The sequence below is a fragment of the Odocoileus virginianus genome, chromosome 26 (genome assembly GCF_023699985.2).
Source record: "Odocoileus virginianus isolate 20LAN1187 ecotype Illinois chromosome 26, Ovbor_1.2, whole genome shotgun sequence".
NCBI classification, from domain to species: Eukaryota; Metazoa; Chordata; class Mammalia; order Artiodactyla; family Cervidae; genus Odocoileus; species Odocoileus virginianus.
The window spans coordinates 8,545,577-8,569,858 of NC_069699.1; the positions used below are offsets into that span (position 1 = coordinate 8,545,577).

A 24,282-nucleotide genomic window follows, 5' to 3' on the forward strand; every position below is an offset into this window, starting at 1 on the left:
CAGTTGAATCATGTGAAGCCCTGGGAAGAGAAGAGACACTGCATTTTGTTTCCTTGCATGTCACCTCTTAAATTTGTGGCTGCTCTTTTGATTTTCATTCCTCTAGAATTTCAACCTGAGAAGAAACCATTACACACTGAAAGTGGGGAAGGTCTTTAGAAATGGTGGTGACAAACTCTGAAGGTTTTCTTTCTTTTTCCTGTATAGATAAATTATTTCTTTGAAGTGAAATAATTCCTTTTTAGGAGTTGCTCTGTGTTTAAAAAAAAAAAGTCTCTAACTTTCTTCTAGAAACATTTTTAGAAAGTCATCCTAGGAAATTATCTGGATTAATTTTTTGCTATGTCCCCAATGATATGCCAGTTCTGTGCAGTAGAAATATAGTGCAAGCCACAAATGTAAGCCACATGTGAACTTTCTAGCAGTCCCACTAAAATAGTAAAAGGAAGCAGATAAAATTAATTCAAATGATGTATTTTATTTAACCCAAATGTCCAAAATATTTTAAGCATAACCAACATGAAAACTTATCAGTGAGATATTTTACATTCTTTTTTCCATATCAAGACTTCGAAATCTGGTGTGTATTTCACACCTGAGAAAGAATTCTCAATTTGGACCAGTCACACTCCAAGTGCTCAGTTGCCACATGTGGCTAGTTGTCTGCTGAATTAATTGAACATCCCATATCTCTGCCGTTTATTAATCAGGAGCATCATCCGCAGCTGAGGGCGAAATGCTGTTGCTCTCAGCTGCAGACAGTGTCTCCAGCTTTTATCGACAAAGCGTTGGTAAAAGAGAAGGTTCTAAAGAAGCAGCTTCAGGAACCTAATGATTAGCATGCCAACATAGCATTCTGAAACTGTTTAAAATCAAGCTGCTGTCCTCACCCCAGCGCTGTTTACAGTACAGCAAAGATAAACTTAGAAAACAGACAGCTCTTCACACGAACTCTTTCTTCTTAGTGGTTATGAATGCTAGATTCCAAACGGGTGAGCACACGAGTAGTGCCGAGTATGCCTGGGCCCGTCTCGGGCTAACCCCCCTCCCCAGCTCCCCACCGAGGCCCGTCTAAATTGCTTGTGGACTGCGTTCGGTGACTTCTTATCCACGCTGTGTTAGCTCTTCCTGTCACCCTGCCCCGCTTTTAGTTTCCACAGCAAATTTATTTTTGAAGAACTAAGACTCAAAAGTGTCATCTTTCTTTTTCTCTAGCCTTCATCTCGAAATTCTGCCTCAGCAACAACCCCTCTAAGTGGAAACTCATCCAGGCGAGGAAGCGGGGATACCAGCAGCTTAATAGACCCAGACACCTCATTAAGTGAATTGCGGGTAAACCGCCATTTTGGTTTGCTTTTTATAAATATTTTTTATTTTTGACTTCTTTGTAGTATACTGGAACCATTTAACATTTAATGTGATTTGGTAGGAAGGAAAGAAGTATGAGTTCTTTAAAAAAAAAAATGTTAATACAGTTCAAGAATGTGACTAGGGTCTGAAAGGAAGATTAGTTAATTCTTTTCTGTTCTCTTTCCTGAACATTTGATGGTATTTGGAATGAGTTCTGCTAGTTTACAAATGCCAAAAAAACTTTCTAATGTATATAAAAGTCATCCTTTCAAATAATTGGCCACATTTTAAATGGAAAATATGTGGGTGTACAGGGAACCAGACATTGGGGATTATTAGTCTTTTGAGCCATTATAGCATTATTTGGCTGCCTGAATACAGTTATCTCTCAGAGTTTCATGATAAGACAAGTATAATAATATTTGGGATGACAGAAATACCCGAGTAATGAAAGCTCATTTAACCCGTTAGTTGAGCCTCCAGCCTCACTAATAACCCTTTCAAAATGTCTATGAATGTCTATTTGCTGAGCATCCTGTTTGTGAGGAACGGGGCAAGGGTAGTAATAAAAACTGCATTTATTCATTCATTCAACATTTATCGAGCACTTGGCCCCATAGGTTCAGGCAACCTGAGGAATTGGAAACCTGAGGAATTCACTGTTTCACATGGGAGACAAGTGAATATAAACCAGTAAAGCCAGGTGGTGTGGTACTATCATAGTAGCAAGAGTAAGACTGTTAAGGGAATTCAGAGAAGCATCATCTAAGTTAGAAGAGATAATGCAAGGCTTTTCAGAGGAGAGAAGGAGTGAAGGAACAATAAAAATTAACCAGGCAAAGAAGCTGAAGCGTGAAGGTGTTCTCTGATAAATTCAGAGAACCAGAAGGTTATCTGGGTATCAGAGTTGCCAGAGGATAGGATGGAAAGTGAGGATTTGTAATGGATGAGAGAGAAGGCTGGAGGAGTAATGATGGGCCACGTCTCAAAACACTTTGTGTGGCCGCCTGAGAGGAATTCAGGTTCACCCTGACAACAGTGGGATATGAAGCAGGGAAGCGGTGTTATCTGATTTGCATTCCTAAAGATTGACCACAGGCTGGAAGAAACGTTGGAGGCAAGGAGAACTGTTACCCTGTGGTTGAACAGTGGGGAGGAGATGAGCAAGTCAAAACAGTAATGGGAGGAAATGCAGGCAGCTTCCTCTGAAAGAGAGTATTGGAGGCTGGAAGTTGATTGGTCAATAATAGAGTGTTAAGAGAGGGTTTTTGCTTTCTTTTAAAGGCAGCCTTAGTTATTATTTTCATTGGTTGGATTGAGCCATTAGAGAGTGACCATGAAGTTAAGGAGAGGAATAACTGAACAGAAAGTGCCTGAGTGGGTGAGAGGAATGTCCAGATAAGGCTGGGGGAGGTGGGCGCCCCTTCCCCGGACACAGGAGAGGAGGAGGGAGGGACCATGGGTGACCGAGTCAGGAGCAGGGGTGGTGTGTGATACGGACAGCTTGTACAGTGGGCTGAGGATTAGCAGAGGCTAGGGAGGGTCGCGGCAGTGGCCGTGGCTGTGCAGGCGGCGGCCCAGGTCACCCCAGCTCTGACTTTGAAGGGGCCAGTGTTGTTGAGCTCTTAGTACCAGGCAAAGCGTGGGGGTACAAGGTAAATAAGCTCAGTTCTTGCCTTTAAATGCTGTTTTCTAGTCCAGCGAAAGACAGGAGGATGGGGCTTTCCAGCTTCAGACTCAGCTTGTGCTCGCTATTTACAACCTCTTGGAAGGAAATGCGCTTGTATAATGAGCTAGTGTCTGGCTCCTAGTAGGCACTCTCTGGTGGCTCAGACAGTGAAGAATCCTCCTGCAGTGCAGGAGACCTGGGTTCGATCCCTGGGTTGGGAGGATCCCCTGGAGAAGGGCATGGCAACCCACTCCAGCATTCTTGCCTGGGGAATGCCCATCGACAGAGGAGCCAGGCGGGCTACAGTCCGTGGGGTCGCAGTCAGACACGACTGAGCGACCAAGCACAGCATCGGTGCTTGGTAAACATTGAGGGAACCGAGGAGTAACAGGCCCCCTGGGGAGGGAATGAAGAGGCAGGGGAAATGTTATGTAATGTAGAAACTCTGTGCAATGGGCCATTGTTCCTGCCTGTAATTGTAAAGTTATGTTCAAGGGTCTGTAGCTGTTATTTCCAACCTAAATCAACCATCCAGAATAGATCTCATGTAGCAAGGTTGGGTACAAGAGAGACAATATTTTCCATTTAAAATTTGACCTGCTTTACTTTTTTTTATAAGGATTATGGTAACATTTGGAGCAAAGACTTTTCTCATCATTTAAATGGTGTCCTCAGGATAGACTGTCTCATTTGACATTGTATTTAAAAAGGTTTGTGTTTAATTTCCCTCCCTTCTCTTTCTCCCAAATGAACTGTGGTCAGTAACCAAGTCATTGAAACACAACTTTGTTCATATCTAGTTTTCCATTTTTTAAAAACTTCTGCATAACTCAGTAAAATTTTCAACTTGTAATTAATTTGCTACATATTTTACTAGTTCTTGGTGAAGTGTTATACTCAAAATTATTTAAATGATTTATGCAATTTTCAAAATTGTGTTTTAAAAAATGTTATAAGCGATAGCTTTTGTCCATACACAGCCATGCCCCTGTTTGCTATTATTGCTTCAACAGGAATCAATGCCAAGAAAATTTTTAATAAGTTGAATTGGTTACTCTAGGGCCTTCCCCGGCCCCACCATCTCATGTCTGTTTGGAGTGGCAGTTAAGCTTGTGTACTTTAAGCTTGTCTCTTCTTTTGGCCTGGTCTATACAGAAGTAATTCACATTTTCATGAATCCTTTGAGACTTGGCGTGTGTGGTTTTATGCAATGGTTCATTCTATGTCCTGCAGGATATCTATGACCTTAAGGACCAGATTCAGGATGTAGAAGGGAGATACATGCAGGGGCTTAAAGAACTGAAGGTATCAGGGCCCTTTCTGCAGCCCAAGCATGCTCTCTGTGCGCAGAAGTGTCAGTAACGGTGGTTTCCCGAGTTCTCTTAACCCCACTGCACATGGCTTTACTAACCGTGTTTGTCTTTTAAGCATGTGCTTAACCTGCAGTGAAAGGCGAACTTCCAGTCTCTGCTGATATTTACATGTGTGGTGTAGTTTTGGGACTATTCAGCAAAAGATAGTCGGCTTCAGTTTTTAAACCTTGTAAAATACTTACATATCCCTTGTGTCTTAGCCTTACAAAATTGAGTTAGGCAAAAACCTAAGAAGTGTTCTAAGAATATTTTTTTTTTATTGAGAATTAAACCTTAAAATTCTTCCAAGCTAAACAAAAGAGCATTGCCTATTTCTGTCACCAAATTCAGTGTTAGAAACAGGAGGAAGAAGCATCTGAGAGAGAGCATTCCTATAAATAATCCCTGTGGTGGAAAGACCCTGAAGCATGAGGACTGTGTTTTGGTGGTTTTTTTACATGTAGGTCAAAAAGGGTTACACAGATTCAGTGCCTTAAAGAATTTGAAGGTAAATTTAAATAGGGATCTTCCCTGGTGGCTCAGATGGTAAAGAGTCTCCCTGCAATGCAGGAGACCCAGGTTCGATCCCTGGGTTGGGAAGTTCCCCTGGAGAAGGCAACCCACCCCAGTCTTTTTGCCTGGAGAATTCCATGGACAGAGGCTATAGTCCATGGGGTCACAAAGAGTCAGACATGATTGAGCGACTAACACATTCCCTTTTTAAATGGTAGCAAGAATGGATACCAGTTTTCAATAGAAGTGTAGGTGTGTGGCAGACATGTTAGTTATAAATGGCACTTGATTATCATGCTCTTCCCTGTGTTTTCTTACAAAGTGCAGATCTAACATATGAATTACTGTAAGTTTCTCTGAACACAGGTAGTTCCCTATTTAATATAGAAATAGACACCAGGCCTCTCAAAATATGCAGACAAGGCATTCAGAAAAGTGACTTGGGTGATGCCCCAAGAACACAGCATGAACCTAACAAGCAAAGGCTTTGCTCAGCTGCCCTGGCATGACTGGACTTGGGCCAACTGCCAGCCGAGACCTTCCCGCAGGTGACTGTGGCCCAAAAGGCACACGGTTAAGGCTCAGGACCGAAGGGTGGGAAGGCCTGTGGAGAGCATTCCTGGGACGCCCAGACACCACTGACAGCCGTGTGTGGGCACTGGTGAGCATCAGGAGAGTCCAGTCAGCGTGCCTATGTGCTCACTCAGCCTCGTTGCTCTCATCTTCAAGTTTTGGAGCTATGACTTGGAAATATCTCAGATCAAGGGAACAAATCCAGGACTTTCAATCAATACATTCATTTTAAAGTATTGAATGTAACATAATGTATCAGGAAAGCAAATGATTCAGAGAAATTCTACTTGTTTGTCATTTTATTTTTAACATTTTCCTCTTTTTGACCTACCATTTATTGCATTCTTTGAAGGATACAGAAAACAGATTCACCTTATTTGAGACTCTGAACAGATAAGACCCCTTTCCTTCATTCATAGTGTATAACTTAACTTGACTTCAGATTGTGTTTATCCTTGAAATGAGTCTTTTAAACAGAAGAAAAAAGTCATTTATGAAATCATCCAGTTGGTGGTCAAAGCACAGTGGTGTGATGTACCCATATCCTATTAAAAAAGAATGGTAGGTCATTGCTTATGACATTATTCTCAAGTATGTTTGCCTGTGAGGGGTTTTTTTCCCCACTCCAACTTCATCCATCATCACCTGGGTCTCATTAATAGCACAGATTGCTGGACTCTACTCCCAGATTCTCTCATTCAAAACGTCTAGGATGGGGTTATTGAAAGTTTTCATTTTTAACCAGGTCCTAGATAATGTTGTTGCTTCTAGTCCAGAACCTACACTGAAAATCAGTTCCTTGGATATATTTAAGTAGACTAATTCCTTTTGGGTATCACTGTGTGAACTAGATTAAAATCATTAAAAGTACCTTGACACTTAAACTAGTCCTCTGTGGTCTGTTGTTTAAAGAAAAGTACATTCCACACATTTTATGTCAATTTTATTATTTTATATGTTGTATCCTTGGAGCTGCTGCTTAAACTACCTTAGATTCTGGTGTTCGTGCAGTCATGCCCCATTTTGTATGGGACTGAGTTGTGAGGATGACTTTTCTTCTTCTTTTTTTTTCTTTTTTGCTATTTGTCTCTAAGATGGATCAGAATCACTCTAAATTCTGCATTGTGTGGGGTTGGGCTAAAAGTTTGTTCATTTTCTCTGGAAAAAACCCCAAAACATTAATATACTCCTGATTTGCGAACAATTAAGTGTATGTATGTGTGTGTGTGTCTTCATTAAGATAAAATTCACATGCCATAAAATTTACCTATTGAAAAAGTGTACGGTGTAGTGGTTGGTTTGGGTTTTTTTTTGTATAGTCACAGTTGCACAGACATCACCAGTTTTACAGTATTTTCATTACCCCAGAAAGAAACCCCATACTAATCAGCAGTTTTTCTCCATTCCTTCACTCCCAGACCACTAGTCAATGTCATCTTTTGTGATTGACTTTTTACTTAATGTTTTCAAGATTCATCCATGTCATAACATGCATCTGTGTGTGTGTGTGTGTGTGTGTGTGTGTATATGTAAAAATTGGTAACATTACCGTGTACAGATTTACTACATTTTGTTTATCCATTTATTAGTTGATAGGCATTTGAATTGTTTATAGTTTGGAGCTGTTACGAATAATGCTGCCATAAACATTTGTGTCCAGTTTTTTGTATAGATACATCTTTTCATTTCTCTTGAGCAGATTACCTAGAAATAGAAGTGTTGGGTCATATGGCAATTCTATGTTTAACATTCTGACTTGCTGCCAGACTCTTTTCCTGAAGCAGCTGCACTATTTTACATTCTTACTAGCAATGGATGAGGATTCTGGTTTTTCCATTTCCTCACCAACACTTGTTCTCTCTTTTTTTGATTATGTACAATAGCCATCCTATTCAGTCTAGAGTAGTATCTCATTATGGTTTTGATCTTATTTCTTTAATCACTAATGATATTAAGAATATTTTTTTATGCTTACCATTTTGTACCCTCTTTGGAGGAATATCAATCCTTTCCCATTTTAAAATTGAATTGTGTGTCTTTTAATTGTTGATTTATAAGTATTCTTTATATATTCTAGATACAGGTACCTTATCAGATATAAGATTTACAAATGTTTTCTCCCATTTTTTGCATGGTCTTTATTTTCTTGATGATATAGTTGTAGCATAAAAGTTTTTAATTTTGATAAAGTCTGTTTTTTTCTTACATTGATAGTTTGGTTTCATATCTGAGAAACCACTGCCTACGCCAGTCATAAAGATTTACTTCTGTGTTTTGGGGGAAGAGTTTTATAATTTTGGCTTTTAATTTAGGACTGTGATCCATTTTGAGTTAATTTTTGTGTTTGGTGTGAGGTAGGAGTTCACCTTTATTTGCTTGCATGTGGATCTTAGTTGCCCCAACAGCATTTATGAAAAAACTATTCTTTCCCACTGAGTTGTCTGGGCACCCTTGTGCAATATCAGTTGATCATAAATGTGTAAAGGATTCTGGACTCTCTGAACCCTCAGTTCAAATATCATTGCTCTTTTGTTTACCATTTGCATCAGTATTTTAAAAATACAGAAGTGATGACTTTTTCTATGTGAAATGTTTTTCTTTTTAGCTTTAAAAATGTTGCTAGGTAATAGTAATCTACCAAAATAGAAGCAGCTATTTAAAAACAGACTGTAAGCTATTTTAGGCAGAAAACTTTGAAGTATATAAAAATTTAGGCATTCAGTGGTAGCACTTTTTTGGGCGTGGGGAGGAGGGGCTTGCAGCCGGGCTTGTGTTATCTGAGTTCCCAGCCAGGGGTTGAACCCAGGCCCTGCAGTGAAAGCGCGGAGTCCTAACCACTGGGCCGCCGGGGAATTCTCCTGGTAGCTCTCTTTAAGAAAATAATTGTTTTTGTGTCGCTTAACTTATTTTAAATGGCTAGTATGTGAATAATGTCCAGAGAAAATGTGTATACATTTATTAACATTATGCAGAACAGGAAGGTACTGAAAACAGAGATCCAAGAATTGGTGAGACTCAAAGGGGTGTGAAGCCTGCTTGTAAAAAAGAGGCTGTATCCCTGTCGTTGCGCTCAGAGTGCCAGACAGCTTGCTGTTGAAAACCACAGGAGCAACATTTCTGAAAACATTCACGAGTCTCCGTTTTATGACTTTTACACTCTGACTCTTACGTGTTGTCTGCATGCTTTTTTGTCTTTTGGAGGCTATGTTGCTGCTTGATTTTGTTTTCTTGGATAGCAGAGAGCCCATAAAGTGCTTATAATGGCATTCTTGGCTTATTGTCGCCTCCTGTTTCATGTGCATGTCACTAAACAAAGATTTTCCAAAACTGCTTGTATTTTGCAAAAATGCGTCTTCCTGTGTGTGTGCCTGTGCTGTAGGTGATGAACATATTTTAGATATCAGACTGATGACTCTGACTTTCATTTAGGAGTCTTTGTCTGAAGTGGAAGAAAAATACAAGAAAGCCATGGTTTCCAATGCACAGTTAGACAATGAGAAGAACAATTTGATATACCAAGTAGATACCCTCAAGGATGTTATTGAAGAGCAGGAGGAACAGATGGCAGAATTTTATAGAGAAAATGAAGAAAAATCAAAGGTAATTTGCTCATTTTACATCATGCCTTTCTCTGGGGTAAGAAAATTAAAACCTGCTGTTTAAAAAGTACTGTTTTCTTCTGTAAAATGGGGCCAGTAATGCCTACATCATAGTTCTGTGATGAGAGGTTAATGATTATTACTGACTATAAAGTGTTTATTTAGCACATAGTATTTTTTCAGTAAATGGTTGTTAGTATTATCGATGAAGAATAAAGGAGAATTAAAAATTTTTTTTAAAGTACTGGCTTTGATGGAAGAGGCCAGGGTCCTGGGGACTGGTATTTCCCTCAAAACTGGTTGCTGCAAGGAAATCAACGTAAGACTGCCATTCCTGGAATATTTTCCTTTTTTAATTTTTATAAGATTTATTTCCATGAGGGGAAACTTATCACCTCCTTTAGTTTCTGAAAACAGAATGCAGTTCAAATTTGATCTTTATTTTCTATCTCTTAATTCGACAATTAGAGTGAATTACTTCTTCCTGTTATAACTGCTAGAACTTCACAAAGCTCCAGAGACTTTCAGTGAGATGGCTCGCTTTTTCTCTTTTCTTTTTTTCTTCTCTTCTCTCTTCTTTTCTTCTCTCATTTTTCAAGAGAACCTGTTTTCTAAATGATTGGGGAGAAGTCTTTAACCAGTTATTTGGAAACAGCAGTGTGGAGGTGTGGATCAGAAATCAGCAGATGTTTTCTTTAGCGATTTGTAAGCTATATTGTTAAAATGTGCAGATGGAAAATAAAAGCCTCTGCCCAAGGCCTGGTTTTGCCTTTTGACAGCCACAGGAAACAAGCTGAGTTGCCTTGAAAAGCTTATTGGATTTTTTAAAAAGTGCTGAAATCAGTCCAAGCAGAGGACAGATGGATATTACTATGAAGAAATGAGCTGCCGGTACATTGTGTTAAAGAAAAAAAGAAAAGAATTTAGGAAATGTGCTTTGGTGAATTGTTAGAAGCAATAACAATCTGTATTTGTACGTAATAAAGGGAGAGAAGGTGTTAATATAACCTCTAAGGGACCCACATTATTACTGTAGACTCTATAGGGATTTCTTAAGGGCTGAAAATGCTCATTCCAGTCTGTTTTCGTCACTTTTACAAAGTGTTACGAAGTATTTGCAGCAGGATTAGGGGAAGGAAGGCTGAAGAGGCAGAGTGCAGGAGATTTTTAGGGCAGCAGTGCTATTCTATATCATACATTGTACATTTATCACAACTCACAGAATGTACAACAGAGAGTGAACTCTAATGTCAGCTATGGGCTTTGAGTGACAGTGACATGTCAGTGTAGGCTCATTGATTGCAACGAATATGAATGAAGTCTCTCATTCGTGTCCGACTCTTTGCGACCCCATGGGCTGTAGCCTACCAGGCTCCTCCATCCATGGGATTTTCCAGGCAAGAGTCCTGGAGTGGGTTGCCATTGCCTTCTCCAGGAGATCTTCCCAACCCAGGGATTGAACTGAGGTCTCCCACATTGCAGGCAGATGCTTTACTGTCTGAGCTACCAGGGAAGCCCCGCAACAAATATACCCCACTGGTTTATGATGTTGATAGTGGGGGAAGGCTGTTCTGGAAAGGGGGAGGGGGGACAGGGGTATTTGGGAACTCTGTAGTTTCTGCTGGATTTTGCCTTAAACTCCTCAGAAAAAATAATGTTTGTAAACAAAAACATTAGGATAAGAAGACCTACATCTAGATAAGGTGACTGGGGCTTCTGGGTGTTTTCATATTGATGACAGTGGCTCCTTGACATTGCGGTGATGGTAGATGGATTCCTCTTTGATTCTTTGTGTATCTCATCAGCTAGTTTTGGAGAGTCCAAGCCATCTTACTTTTCTTAGTCCTTGGACTCTTTTTCTACCTTGCCACACATTTTTTGTGTCTATTTCTGGCTCTTGCTTCTAACAGATTAGAAGAAAAGCTCATGGTATGTATTGAATGGTCAGTACTAAAAGGAGTTCTTCTCTTTCTATCTTCTCCAATGACCTGGAACATTAAAAAAAAAAAAAAAATCCCTGTGATAAGCTGTTTTCACCTACTTCATTTTCCCTCCTATCATTTTCTAGGATATAGAGATGTCTTAGCATACATAGAGCTGTGGTTTTCTTTCAGCTTGTTTTTGTTTCTGAATCTTGTGCTTTTTGACTTTGAAAAGTCTTTGTGTTTTTTTAATACCCTGGGTATCTGCTTCAAATACGGTGACGCAGAAGACTTTGTGGGCATGTCTGTGATGCACCTTCAGCCCAACCTCTCTCCTCCTGAACAGATACTGCCTCATACAGATGTTCCTGTTCTTTTACACAACAATATTCATGCCACCTTTCAAAATGTCTTTCGTGTCTTCTGCTGGGATTATGGTAACTGCGTTTTACATGTTGTGTCTATACTTCAGGGACGGAGTGCCTGGTTAGAAATGTCTGCATTATCGTAGGGAATTCTTTTTCTTTTTTCTTTCCTTTTCTTCTTTTTTTTAGTTTATCTGAGATTTAACAAAATCTTTTACTGCAGATTTTAAACGGACCAAAAAAAAGTATAATGAATTTTTCCGAACCTGTCACTGACCACAGACAGGACATCGATGCAGAGCCAGTTTTACCATGTCCGCTTCCCCTCGGTTTGCTTGAAGCAAGTCCTAAATACCCCCTATTTTAATCTGAGTTTTTTTTTTTTTGCCCACACTGTATGGCTGGTGGGATCCTAGTTCCCTGACCAGGGATTGAACCCAGATCTTGGACAGTATTAAGTGCCAAGTCCTAACCATTGGACCGCCAGAATATTCCTGAATTTAATATGAATTTAAACATGTACTCTCTTTCTAAAAATATAATGGCAATACCATTTTACATCTGAAAAGAATAATTCCTTCATACTGTATATCCTGTCATTGTTAAAATTTCAGTTTCAAAGGTCATAAATGATTTTTCTTTTTTACACTTAATCAGAGTCTTGATGAGTTCCACACATTGGAGTTGGTTGTCATGTCTTACAAATCTCTATTTATAGGTTTCCTTTCATCTCTTTTTCTCTCTTGCAGTTTATGGGTTGAAGAAACTGGATTGCTGGTCTTAACAGTTTCTGACAGTCTTGGGGATTTTGCTGTTTCATTAACTGGTTCTTTACCATGCTCCTTTTTCTTCTGTGTTTCCTATAAATAGTTAGGTTTAGAGGTTTAATCACATGTGGGTTCAGTCTACTTCATAGATTCTTTTCCATCAGGAGGCCCAGGTATAGGGCATCTCTCTGATACTGCAACAGGGTGTTTATATCCCTAGTTGGTTAGGGGTGGCAAAATGACATTCTATTTTTATCTTTACTGCTTTCTTTTATTTTTCCATCATTGTTTTAAAACAGTTTTATTGAGATATAATTCACATACCATATACTTCATCCATCTTAAATGTACAGTTCAGTGGGTTATTTTGCATCTTCACAGACAAGTGCAACCACAGCCAATTTTGGAATGTTTCATCACGTGAGAAAGCAGCCCCGTACCTTTCAGCAGTCATCTCGCTCTCGGCCCCTCAGCCCTAAGTGTTGGTTCTACTTTCTGTCTCTGTAGAGTTAGTTGCCTTTCATATCAGTGGAGTCGTATACTATGTAATCTTTTATAATTGGCCTGTTTCACTTTGGTTAATATTTTCAAGTTCATCTGTGTGGTACATGCATCTGTACTTCATCCCTATTTATAGCCTAATAATATTCCATTGTATAGATATACCATGTTTATCCATTCATGTGTTGATGGACATTTTTTTCACTTTTTATCTGTGATGAATTATGCTGCCATAAACATTTGTGTACAAGTTTTTTGTGGGAACATTCATCTTTCTTTTAAATATTATACCTAGGAGTGGAATTGCTGGGTCATTCAGCAGGTCTGTGTTTAAACATTTAAGGAATAACCAGACCCTTTTCCAAAGTGGTTGCACCATTTTCTGTTCCCTCCGGTGATGTATGCAGATTCTGATTTCTCCACATCCTCGCCAACACTTGTTCTTATCTGAGTCTCTTCCTTGCCATCCTGGGAGATATGGCTTTGGAATGCATTTCCTTGATGACTAATGATTTTGAGTATATCTTGATATGTGTACTGTTTGTACATCTTCTATGGAGAAACGTCTGTTCAGATTCTTTGCCCATTTTTAAATTGGATCATCTTTGTGTTATTGCATTGTTAGGGGTTGTATATTCTAGATTTAAGTTCCTCATCAGATACATGGCTGGCAAATATTTTCTCCCATTCCATGACTTGTCTCTTCACTTGACTCTGCTTTATTTATTAGTGTAAATTGCCCCTCATCCCTTATTACTCAGTGAAACAGTTTACATAGTAAAGGCAAGATAAAAGCATGACTCTTTTCCTTCGTTTACAAGTTTTCAAAATAAGGAATTGATTGTTTAGCATCCTCTCACAGTGACCAATTATTATTATTTTTAAAAAACCATTATGAAGGCAGGAATTTGTTTGATGATTTCCATCCACTGTAGCTTTATTCTTACTGGTGTTCAAGTTGTCCCACGTTGATCTGCAGTGAACATCTGCAGGTTGATTCCCAAGTAATTTCGACCCGAGTCTGATTGGTTGTGATAGCTTCTTTGCTGTGTGGTGTAAGCAAGTTTTCAGGGCTTGTCTGGTACGTTTTCTGCCCCAGACCTGAATCAGCTGTCAGCCCAGGGAGCCCTGGTGCGCTCTCGCTGGAGCGGTGTGGGTGTCAGGATGCACGCGCCACGGCGCTGCTGACTCTCTAGGCCTTTTCAGTGGCTGTGTGAGGGCGATGTGTGCACGGGGTGTTTTTTGTTTTTAAAGTCAAAACATGTGTATAGTGTTAATTTATATTCAGACTTCGGATTTTTACTTGACCTCTCTGTCTCACATATGTGTATCTCCTTCTTCTGAAAATGCCCTTCCCAGTTCTCAGAGTCACTTGGGATGGGGGTAATTTTGTTATATTCTATTTTCATCACTTTATCCCACAGTACCTAGAATAGCAATACCAACATTACCACCAGCAGTATAATTACTGAAAATAGTTAAAAGCATGTTTGTTTTTCTGTGTTTGGTTGTTATTTTACTGTTTGGCTGTATATAGTACAACCATTGTTTTTAAAGTTACTTGAAATAGTTTCTCTGTGCTTATATCACTAACTGAATACATACAATTAGGTTCACTACATTTTCCTTTCAGTATTTAGGAATTGCTTTTTCAAATTTTTTATTATGAAATTATTTTTACTTTTAATTGTGGTTAAAAATAACAAAATTTACCATCTTAACTGTTTTAAAGTGTGCATTTCATTTATGTTTATTCACACTGTTGTGTAACAGCTCTTGAAAACTTTTCATCTTATAAAACTGAAACTCTGTATCCATTGAACAACCCCCCAGTTCCTCCTCCTGCTCCTGGCGGCAGTTCTGCTTCCTGTCCCTATGAGTGACTCCCCCAGGTACCTCATATAAGGGGGGTCATCTCTGTCTTTTTGTTCCTGGCTTATTTTACTTAGCATACTGTCCTCAGGGCTCACTCCCGTTTGTAGCATGTGACGAGATTTTCTTCTGAACACTACTCCACTGTACTTATGTACCATATTTTGTCTGTCCTTCATCTGTCAGTGGACACTTGGGTTGCTTCCACAGTGAAATTTTTTACACAATTTGTGAATTATTTACACAGATCTGAAGTCAAATCAGTAACAAAAATATATTCAAAGAAGTCCGTCTTTTGTCTCATTCTCTTCATCCCGATTTTCTCCTTCCTTAAGGGAATTTTTTTAATTAAATGGTTTATCCTCCCATTTTTTTTTAATCCTAAGAAGACTTTTTCCCCCATTCAAAAAATGAAATATATTTGTGTTTCTCCTTTCTTAGAAAATGGTAGCATACTGTACTATTTTTCTGTATCTTGACTCTATCACCTGATGACTAATATAGAGAGCTTTTCCTCTTTCTTTTTTTTTTAATCACTTATACTACAGTTTGTACCTCCAGTTTCCTATTAATGGACATTTGAGTTGTTTGCAGTTTTTTGCTCTTCAAAATAGTCCTGCAAAACCAGTGTACTGCATAGGTCTTTTTATATTTTTGCCGGTATCTGTGCGAGTCAGAAAAGTGAGTTTGCTGGGTCAGAAGGCCTGGTGGCCCTGCTGGATATGATGCTCTCCTTTGTTGGGGTTGTACGATTTTGTATTCCCACATATTGTAAGAGAGGGCCGGTTTCCTTCTCCGTACTACTTTCCCCTGAGTATAGTGTTTGGGGACTTTTACTGATGTTTTGGTGTAAAACAGTTTTATTTTGCATTTCTCTTAGTATGGGCATCCTTTCACATTCAGAGCAATGTACTTCTTTTTCTGTGAACTGTCCCTTTTTTTTTTTAGCCTATTCTAATAAATAGTGGGGGTTTTCCCCTCCTTATTTCTAATTTTTGAGGCTCTCTATATGGAAAGATGGTATCCTTTTGTCTCTGATATAACTTAGTAACAGTTTTTTGTAGTCATTTGTCACTTGTCTTTTTGCTTTGTTTATAGTGTTTTTGCCATGCAAAAGTTGTTTTCTTTTTTGGTTTTTGGCCCCGCTGCAACTGCTTGTGGAATCTTAGTTCCCCAACCAGGGATCAAACCACCGCCCTCTGTAGTGGAAGCACAAAACCCTAACCATTGGATCTCCAGGGAGTTTCCCGAAAGTTTAAAATTTTTGTGTAGTCCAGTTTTTTTACCCCATTCCGCTTCTTGTTTGCAGATTTTTGAGTCATGGTTTAGTTTTACCCACTCCTTGGTTGTGGCGATACACTCACCTTTTCTCTAGTGACCGTGTGTCTCGCTCCCGTTCTCCTGTCTCTGGTTGTCTCTCCGTTTTCCTTCAGTGCATCTCTTCTGGTGTGTTCTCTGAAGTTCAGTTCCAGTTTTCTTTTTCCGTGTTTATATCCAGTTATGCCAACACTGCTAATTTAAAAGCCTAGCTTTTCTCATTGATTTGAACCGCTTTTTGTTTTGTCGTTGTTTACTATGTGATTGGGCCTGTTTCTGGATTTTTTATTCTATTCCATTGGTCTGTATTCATGAGCCATTAAAACATTTTTAATTATATAAGCCGCATAATACTGTTTCAATATCTAATAAGATTAGATTTCTTTTTTTGTGTTTTTCTAGCTATTTTTTCTTGTTTTTCTCCCAAATAAACTTTATAATCAACTTATGTTGCTCTGTGGGGAGAAAAACCTGTTGGTATTTTTATTTGGACTGCATTTAATGCATAGGTTATTTTAGGGGGAACCTATGTTTTTATGATGCATTGTTTTATTCAAGAATATGGCATGCCTTTCCATTGGTTCAGTCCTACGTCTCTGTCTTCCAGGAATGTTTTATATTATTTTCCTCGTATGTATTTTGGGTATATCTTACAAGTTTATGTGTATGTATTTTATTTTTTTATAGTGTCTTTCTTGTATCTTCTCTCTTATTTTGATCTGTGGCACTTCTTGAATTTTGCATGTTAATTTTATAAGCTGTGGTTTTACTAAGTCATTTCATTATTCAAAGTAATTTTGCCATTGATTAGTTTGGATTTTCTAGACATGTAATCATATGAGATGAAAATTGAGAATTTCCTGAACCTTTCCGTAGAATGCAGAATTTTTCTAAGTTACAGTGCATGGCAGCACAGGTGTGTTTCTGGGGGTCACGCACAGCCTCTCTGTCACTATGTTGTAGCTGTTCCGTCTGTCCTGTGCCACCATCTGTTAACCGTATCATTTCTTTAATAACAGGAGTTAGAAAGGCAGAAACATATGTGTAGCGTGCTACAGCACAAGATGGATGAGCTTAAAGAAGGCCTCCGACAAAGAGATGAGCTAATTGAGGTACGTCCGGGAACTGTGGAAATACCTATTTTGAGGAGAAAATGCGCCAAATGGAATGAGGGCATGTGTGTTGGGAGGGAAGGGGGTTAAAATGCCACAAACCCTGTACCTGTCTCTTCACATTTGGCCACACCCTAACATTTTACAAGTGTGAAACATGAGAGCAGGCTTAAAAAATTAATGCTGTAACCCCTGTAAGTATTTTCTTTTTAATAGCAGAAGCTTTGGTTACTGTCTTTTATTCCTAAACACACTCTTCCCTAAAGATACCTTAGGAAGTGGGCAAAAGGAAACCCCTCAGAGTACCATGGTTCTTGGGAATGTAGTGAATGCTCTATTTTGGGACATGATTCTTGGGGAAGAAGAAGTTTGATCTTCACTCAGGTAGGTGCATTTCTGAAATGGCTAAATGAAAAGAAGTTGTCTGGATGCCTGGTGGGAGACAGAAGGCAAAGCTTGGCTGAGGCTGCGGCTCAGGCTCCCCTGGCAAGGAGCTCTAGGATCACGGCAGGGTCCTAGGAGGGGCGCCCTGTGGGCCCCCAGGAAACCTTTGATGGCCGTTCTCATCCTTTTGGGCCCGCTACCTGGCATGCATCTCTGTTTTTCTTTAAATGCAGTTTTCCTCTCGAGGTTGCCATTTTTTTATAAATATGGGGTTGGGTTTATTGGGACTGGCTCCTGCTTGCTTCCTCGGCGTGGTTTCCCGGTGCGTCTCGTGTTAATGAGCGGCGGTGCCGTGGTGATGTCAGGGAGGCCCGCTCCAGCGACCCTGAGATGCCGCCTCGTAGGTCACGCTCAGCTCATCCATGTCCCTAGTGGTTCAGAGCTCCCCTCCCCGATACTTTCCCCCCTCCTTTTTCTCTTCCCCCAGCGGATCTGACTCACTTTACCTCCCCCCATGTGAATGACTTTAAAAATTATTTAATCGAGGAAAAGAAGTGATTCTGTTTGCGGATTTATATTACTTTTTTGTCATTCTTGAGAATAACTGAACTTGGCTTGCTGAAAGCGGGTAGAATTTGTGAATTCTAAATGCAAACACAGATAACCCTTTGAAAATATCAGGTTACATAGGGAGTTAGTTGTCTTGGTTTTTCCATATATGGCAAGAAGTATATTATCCAAACTCTGTTTCTTGCTGGCATTTAAAAATAATGTGTGAATGCTTCTCCCTTTTTGTCTTCTTGTTTTTATGTGTCAGTATGCCAGCCACTTACTTCTTTTTCTAGTTAAAATATATAATTTTTCCCCATTACAATTTCAAAAGAATGATAAAACTGCTTTGGGAGCTGCTTCTCAAATTCAGTAACTTACATTAGAACTGATTAAGTGTTCTGATTTTTAATGTGATGATTGCATTTAAGAGGAATTTTAATGCTTGACTTTTACAACTTGTCAGTATGGTCTCTTAATTTAAAGCCTAAGGTGCCGGGTATGCAAACTTAAGTTTTAGGTATTTTCTTATGTTTAGAATTAACATCCTTCAAATATTAATACTGGAGAAGGAAATGGCAACCCACTCCAGTATTCTTGCCTGAGAAATCTCATGGACAGAGGAGCCTGGAGGGCTACAGTCCATGGAGTCGCAAGAGTCAGACACGCTTTAGTGACTGAACCACTGCCAGGTGTTAATATATGCATTTACTTCTAACTGAAGAGTCTTGGCTATGCCAAAATAATGCTTTTTGGTCTTTAGAATTGAGAACCACATGGTAAAGTACATGAGAGATGTGTGAGTAGGGAAGTAGGAGATGATAATTTACCAGTAATGCAGAAATGAAACCTGCTAAATATGAGGGTATAAATTGTGCATCACTACCTCCTCAAAAGAGTTAAGAATTGCTGAATGCTAAAATTCAAGTGTTTCTAAAAACTGCTATGATCATTTGTAATTTATGATGTTCTTGCTATCATAGATGCTGCTAAAGGAAATTGAGCATGATTGAGCTGTGTCCCTCTCATGTTTTTTCCAGTTCTGCTTTAAAAAGAGCTCAGAAACTCCCGCTTGTTGTCAGTGATAAGGGTCACGTGCTCATAAGCAGGTCTGACCTGCCCTCTAGCAGTGGAAGTGTCCCGTGTTTGAGGAAGGGCAGTCATGAGTGGAAGAGCACACGCGCGGAGCTAGCTGGGCGTGTGCAGGAGCCCACTGGCTGGCTGTGTCTGGGACCGCCATCCGCGGCCCCTCGCTGGCTGGCCCAGCACCAGGCCAGTGGCAGTCACGGCGCCTAGACACTGCGTGTCATCCTTCCTTCCGACAAGCAGCTCTTGCTTTTCCTGTTCATCACAGCCTTTCTCCTTTAGTTAAGTTTCTTTATCAGCTTTATTTCTCTTCTGCTTTCCTCCCCCTCACCCCGTCCTCTTTTTCTTCCTGCTCTTTCATTTTTGCTCTTCCCCTCTTCCTCTGCAGGAGAAGCAGCATATGCAGCAGAAAATAGACACCATGACAAAAGAGGTGTTCGAACTCCAGGAGACGCTGCTTTGGAAAGATAAGAGCATTAGGGTATGAAGTGAAACTGGGCTTTGGCCCGAAGCTCACAGACAAGGACTAGACCAATGTAAATGTAATTTAGAGATTCCTAAAGTTCTGTCCTTTGATTATCTTTGAGCATTTATACAGAGTGAGATATAAATTAGCAGAAGACAGAAGGTTCCCCGGGAAAACCTGATCCTGTGCCTGGAAAGAGCTCTCCTCTCCAGCTCACTCTGGGCTTGTAAAACGTACAAGCAAGAGCTTTCTAAGGAAGTTGTTCTTTATTTTCCCAGGATTTTTGTGCAGAAACAGCCACAGGCATTTAATTCAAATTCTGTGGGTAATTTGATACTCTTACATTGCAAGAATCTGGAGAAGCAGCAGAGGATAGGGGGTGGGGGAGAAGTTATTAACATCCCATAAATCTTTGGTGAATAAAATAGGAAGAGATCAGAATCATTTTAATTACGGAAGTGGATAGGAATGTAAGATTTTGCTGGCGCTGCCAAACTGTGACGTCTCCTCTAATTATATCCTCATAACTCCCCAGAGCAGGGGCCCAGATAAGGAAGAAGTTCTCTGCCTTTTTGCTAAGCCCTTCAGGTAGATCCCAAGAACTCCAGAGACTGAAAACATTCCTGCCAGCTCATCCCAGGTAGCCTTTTGACTGGCAACCGCCTCATGGCATAGGACCTCTGTTCCAGAGACTCACCTTGTCAGGAGAGATGAAGGAAAAGAGAGGAGACCTCTGGCCTGAGGACCTAAGGAAGTCTTGTTCTGCTTGAAATTAGCTGCTGGTGGTGGCGCTCAGTCCCTGAGGCGTGTCCGACTCTGTGCGACCCCCTGGACTGGAGCCCCAAGGCTCCTCTGGCCATGGGATCCCCAGGCAAGAATACTGGAGTGGGTTGCCGTGCCCTCCTCCAGGGGATCTTTCCCAGCCCAGGGACTGAACCCGTATCTCTTCTGTCTCCTGCACGGGCAGGCGGGTTTGTTACCACGAGCACCACCTGGGAAGCCCAAACTTTTAAAAAATGTTTGAAATCATCGTAGACTCGCATGCAGTTTTAAGAACTAATGCAGAGACCTTGTGTGCCCTTTATCCAGTTTTCCCAAAATGTAACATCTTGTAAAACTATAGTACAATCAGGTATTGATCTTGATCCACTCTAGATGGAGCACATTTTCGTTACTGTAAGAGGTCCCTCCTATTGCTCTCTTGTAGTCATGTCTACTGCCTCAGCATCACTGTCCCAGGTGCTGGCAACTGCTTTTCTCCATTTCTGTAATTTGTCATCTTAAGAATGTTTTATAAATGGGATCGTACAGTATATAACCCTTTGGAATTACGTTTTTTTTCACCGAGAATAATTCCCCTTAAGATTCATCCATGGTGCTTCATGCATTAAAAGTTTGTCCCTCTTTTGCTTTAAAAAATTGTTTTGTTGTTGTTGTGGCAACATACAAAAAACAACATAAAATTGACCATTTAAATCATTTCTAAGTGAAGAGTTTGGTAGTATTAAGTCCAGTCACATTGGAGGTTCCACAGAACCTCTCTGCATCTTGCAGAACTGAAACCGAACTTTATTAAACAACTACTCCCCAGGTCCCCTCGTCTGTGCCCTGGGAGCCCCCGTTCTGCTTCTGTTTCTGTGAATTTGACTACTCTGGGTACCTCATACATGGAGTCATACAGTGTTTGTCTTTTTGCGACTGGCTTAGTTCAGTTCAGCGTATGTCCTCAGGGTTCAGACATGTCGTAGCATGTGTCAGAAGTCCTCCCTTTGAGGCTGAATGATACTGCAGTGTGTGTGCACCCCACTTTGTGGGCTCCGTCATCCGCTGGCAGACACTTGGTTGCTCCCGTCTTTTTGCTGCTGTGATCGTGAGTTTGCAAGTCTCTTCTGGTGGTTTCTTTCGGGTACATGCCCAGGAGGGGAACTGCTACGTTATACGTAGTTTACTTTTGAGGACCAACCATGTTGTGTTCCATAGGAGCTGCACCATTTTACCTTTCCACCAGCACTGCACAGGGGTTCCAGTTTCTCTCCATCATTGCCAGCACTCTTTTTTTTTCGTAGTAGCCATCATCATGTGTGTGAGGTGGTCCTCCCTGGCCTTTTAAAAGATGCATTTTAAATATGATCTGTGACTTCCTGATGTATCAGGTCTCTAGCTTCACTATCAAGACTTAAATTTAGTAGCTCCATGAAGGAACACAGCCCTTATTCTCATATTCAAGTTCAGTTTTAATTATTTCATTGACCCCAGTGGTTGTTCATCTAGCACCAGAGTAGCTCTGAGCACCCAGGGGTCATGTGTAGAATGGGTGTGTGTGAAGGGCTTGTATGTCCCTACAGCCTAGCACCAAGGCTCACTCCCATTCTCACTAAAGATATTTGTGCCTGTATGTAATTATAACCTGTTGTCCAAAAGTTCAGCCTTTCGGGCTTCTTGACACTAGAATTTGAGGTTAGGTCAGGGGTAAAAAATTATTTAAAGCTCCACAAGCATGTACTTTTTACCCTAAAAAAATCTGCTGTAGGAATACTTACGGAAGACAAGCCCAAGAGTAGTGATTATATGGTCAGGTAATACAGAGGATTTCAGATCCAGTGTGAATACATTTGGTCCAGTTATAAGGTATTTCAGTAGTCTTCAAACTCTGTGGTAAGATGGGAGGATTTGCAGGATATATTTTGTTTTCCCACCCATAATTATGGGAAGGTGAAATTTGAAAGTCCAAAAGTAAAGATACAGTCTGCTATAAGATTGGGAAGAGGAACAAATGGCATGTACTAGCTAGCATTTGCTAGAACTCGAGTTTCAAATTGGTCTGTTCCTAAGGGGTTTTCTCCAGTGTTATTAATCGAGCATGTTGTGACAGTGGCCGCCGTCCCCGTTGTCTGTGGCGATGCACGGCACGACAATGCACGTGGACACCTATAACCCAAAATAGCCAGCCCAGAGAGGACAGGCTGCCACGGATGGGACAGTGTTGTCGGGCTTTGCTGTCCTAATGTTACACTTGCTCGTAATGTAACAGTGTTAATACTGGCTTGAAGTGTTCCACTGAATGCCTTGTGGTGTTGGGAATGCACGTATTAACTTACAGGCAGGCTCTCGACACACAGTATGAATGTAAATTGTTGAAGGAGGAAGCTGGATGTTCACATTGCAGTTTGGGCAAAGAAGGAATAGGACTTGTCCTGTGAACTGCTTTTCCAGTGGCATCCGGGGTGACAGTAAGGGAAGATAATGTGGCCTTCGTGGGGTGACGACACATGCAGAGTATGCGAGGGCTTTGAACCAAAAAACTGGGTTCATTTTCTGGCTTTGCCACTTACTGTGACTTCAGGTAGAAAACATAGCTTGTCAGAGCCTCAATTTTCTAATCTGTGAAATGGGGATAAGAAAAGTACAGGGTATGTAAGGGAAAAATTAAATATAAAAATACATGAGAGAGATCAATTTTAAGACCTGGAGCTACACAAATGGCAGTTGCCATCATCCCTTATTTACTTACTGGTTGGGAAATAGGATTATAATGATTTAGAAAGTTGTCCAGCTTTTCAGCAATGAGTAACTAAGCAGTTGGCCCACTTCTAGACTCTGTAAACCAAGAAGAGAATTCCTGTTGTAGTTCAACTTCTTGCATGAATGGGAACGCTGGTAGAAAACATTAAACATAGGAACAAATGTGCAGAGAAAGGCTTTTTCAAATAGCCCAGCTGCTAGATGTCTGCATACACTGCTTAACCTGGGTGGGTTTTGAAGTCTGGGCTATTTTATGACATAAAGTAACAGTATGTCAGCATGGACGAAACGTGTTCCTGCTTCTGTCCGCTGTCCTCAGCTCTGACAGCTGTGAGCTTTAGGCAACAACAGGGAAAATACACATGGAACCCAGGCCGGCTTTTCATGAACCTTCCTGCATCTTCCGCACTGGAGGGTGCTGGTGCTGAGTACTCCTTTCAGCCTGGGCCAGTGAGTGGTGCTGGTATCATCCTTTTTTCTGGTGAGGAAACTGAGGCACAGGTCAATTAGTAGGTGCCGGGACTCAACCGCCTGTTTGCAAACCCATATTCTGCTACCTGCCATAAGTGGACTGGGTTTATTTCATCAGTTTTTCACATTTTGAATGTATATCAGAAAAGCAAATAACCATTAGTTGCATTTAATTAACAAAAACAGATCCTTGAGAATTTGGGGTGGGAGGTTAGCTATTTTTCATTGAGTGGTATATGAGGAATATTTTACCATATGATGTAGAGGACAGTTACTGCAGCCAGTATTTAATTAAAATACACTGTATATATACTGGTTATTCCAGAACCCATTTTTTATTTTTTAAAAAATCAAGTATATTCTTGAATATACTAGTTCAGTTTAACATGAAATGTGGGTTTTGGGACTACCAGATAAAAGCATACTTAGGAGGTTTGTCAGGAAACCTTTATTTTAGTATTATTTATTCTTCACCTTCCTTCTCTGTTTATTTTCATTGACTAAAAAGGGTTTGTTTTCTTGCCTGATGCACTAAGCCTGCTTTGCCAGATTTACACACGATTAACCACTTTCTACAAAACTTTCTTCTGAAGCTAGATGCATAGGACTCTGTGTTCCCTCCACATTTAAGTGCTTGTGTCCAAAGCTTTTAACGCCTCCTTGTCTCTGACGCTTTATCTTTTTTGAAGTTGAACCCGGCCCTGCTCTGCTCCCTTTCACTTGCTCTCTCTCTCTGCCCTTCTTTCTCCCGCTGCCCCATCTAAACCAGGCCCTTGAGAAACTGAGAGAACACGTGAGCTGCCTCAGGAGCGAGCGGGCCGCGCTCCGGGAGGAGCTGGCCACCCTGAAGGCAGCGGCGGAGGCGGGAGAGGTACGTGAGCTCCTGGCCGCC

At 40.5% G+C, this 24,282-nt stretch overlaps 1 protein-coding gene across 18 annotated transcripts in view; it reads left to right on the top strand.

Moving 5' to 3' along the window:
- Window positions 1-24,282, top strand: part of LRRFIP2 (LRR binding FLII interacting protein 2) — a 108,468-nt gene that overhangs the window by 73,908 nt on the left and 10,278 nt on the right. For 5 of the 18 annotated variants that reach the window (XM_070455391.1, XM_070455392.1, XM_070455394.1 and 2 more), the window contains 6 exons: window positions 1,216-1,332; window positions 4,253-4,324; window positions 8,887-9,057; window positions 16,820-16,912; window positions 19,320-19,412; window positions 24,160-24,261. In XM_070455391.1, coding sequence (XP_070311492.1) covers window positions 1,216-1,332; window positions 4,253-4,324; window positions 8,887-9,057; window positions 16,820-16,912; window positions 19,320-19,412; window positions 24,160-24,261 — 648 coding nt within the window. The remainder of the gene's footprint in view (window positions 1-1,215; window positions 1,333-4,252; window positions 4,325-8,886; window positions 9,058-16,819; window positions 16,913-19,319; window positions 19,413-24,159; window positions 24,262-24,282) is intronic. The other 13 variants (XM_070455395.1, XM_070455398.1, XM_070455401.1 and 10 more) reach the window with 5 other exon arrangements.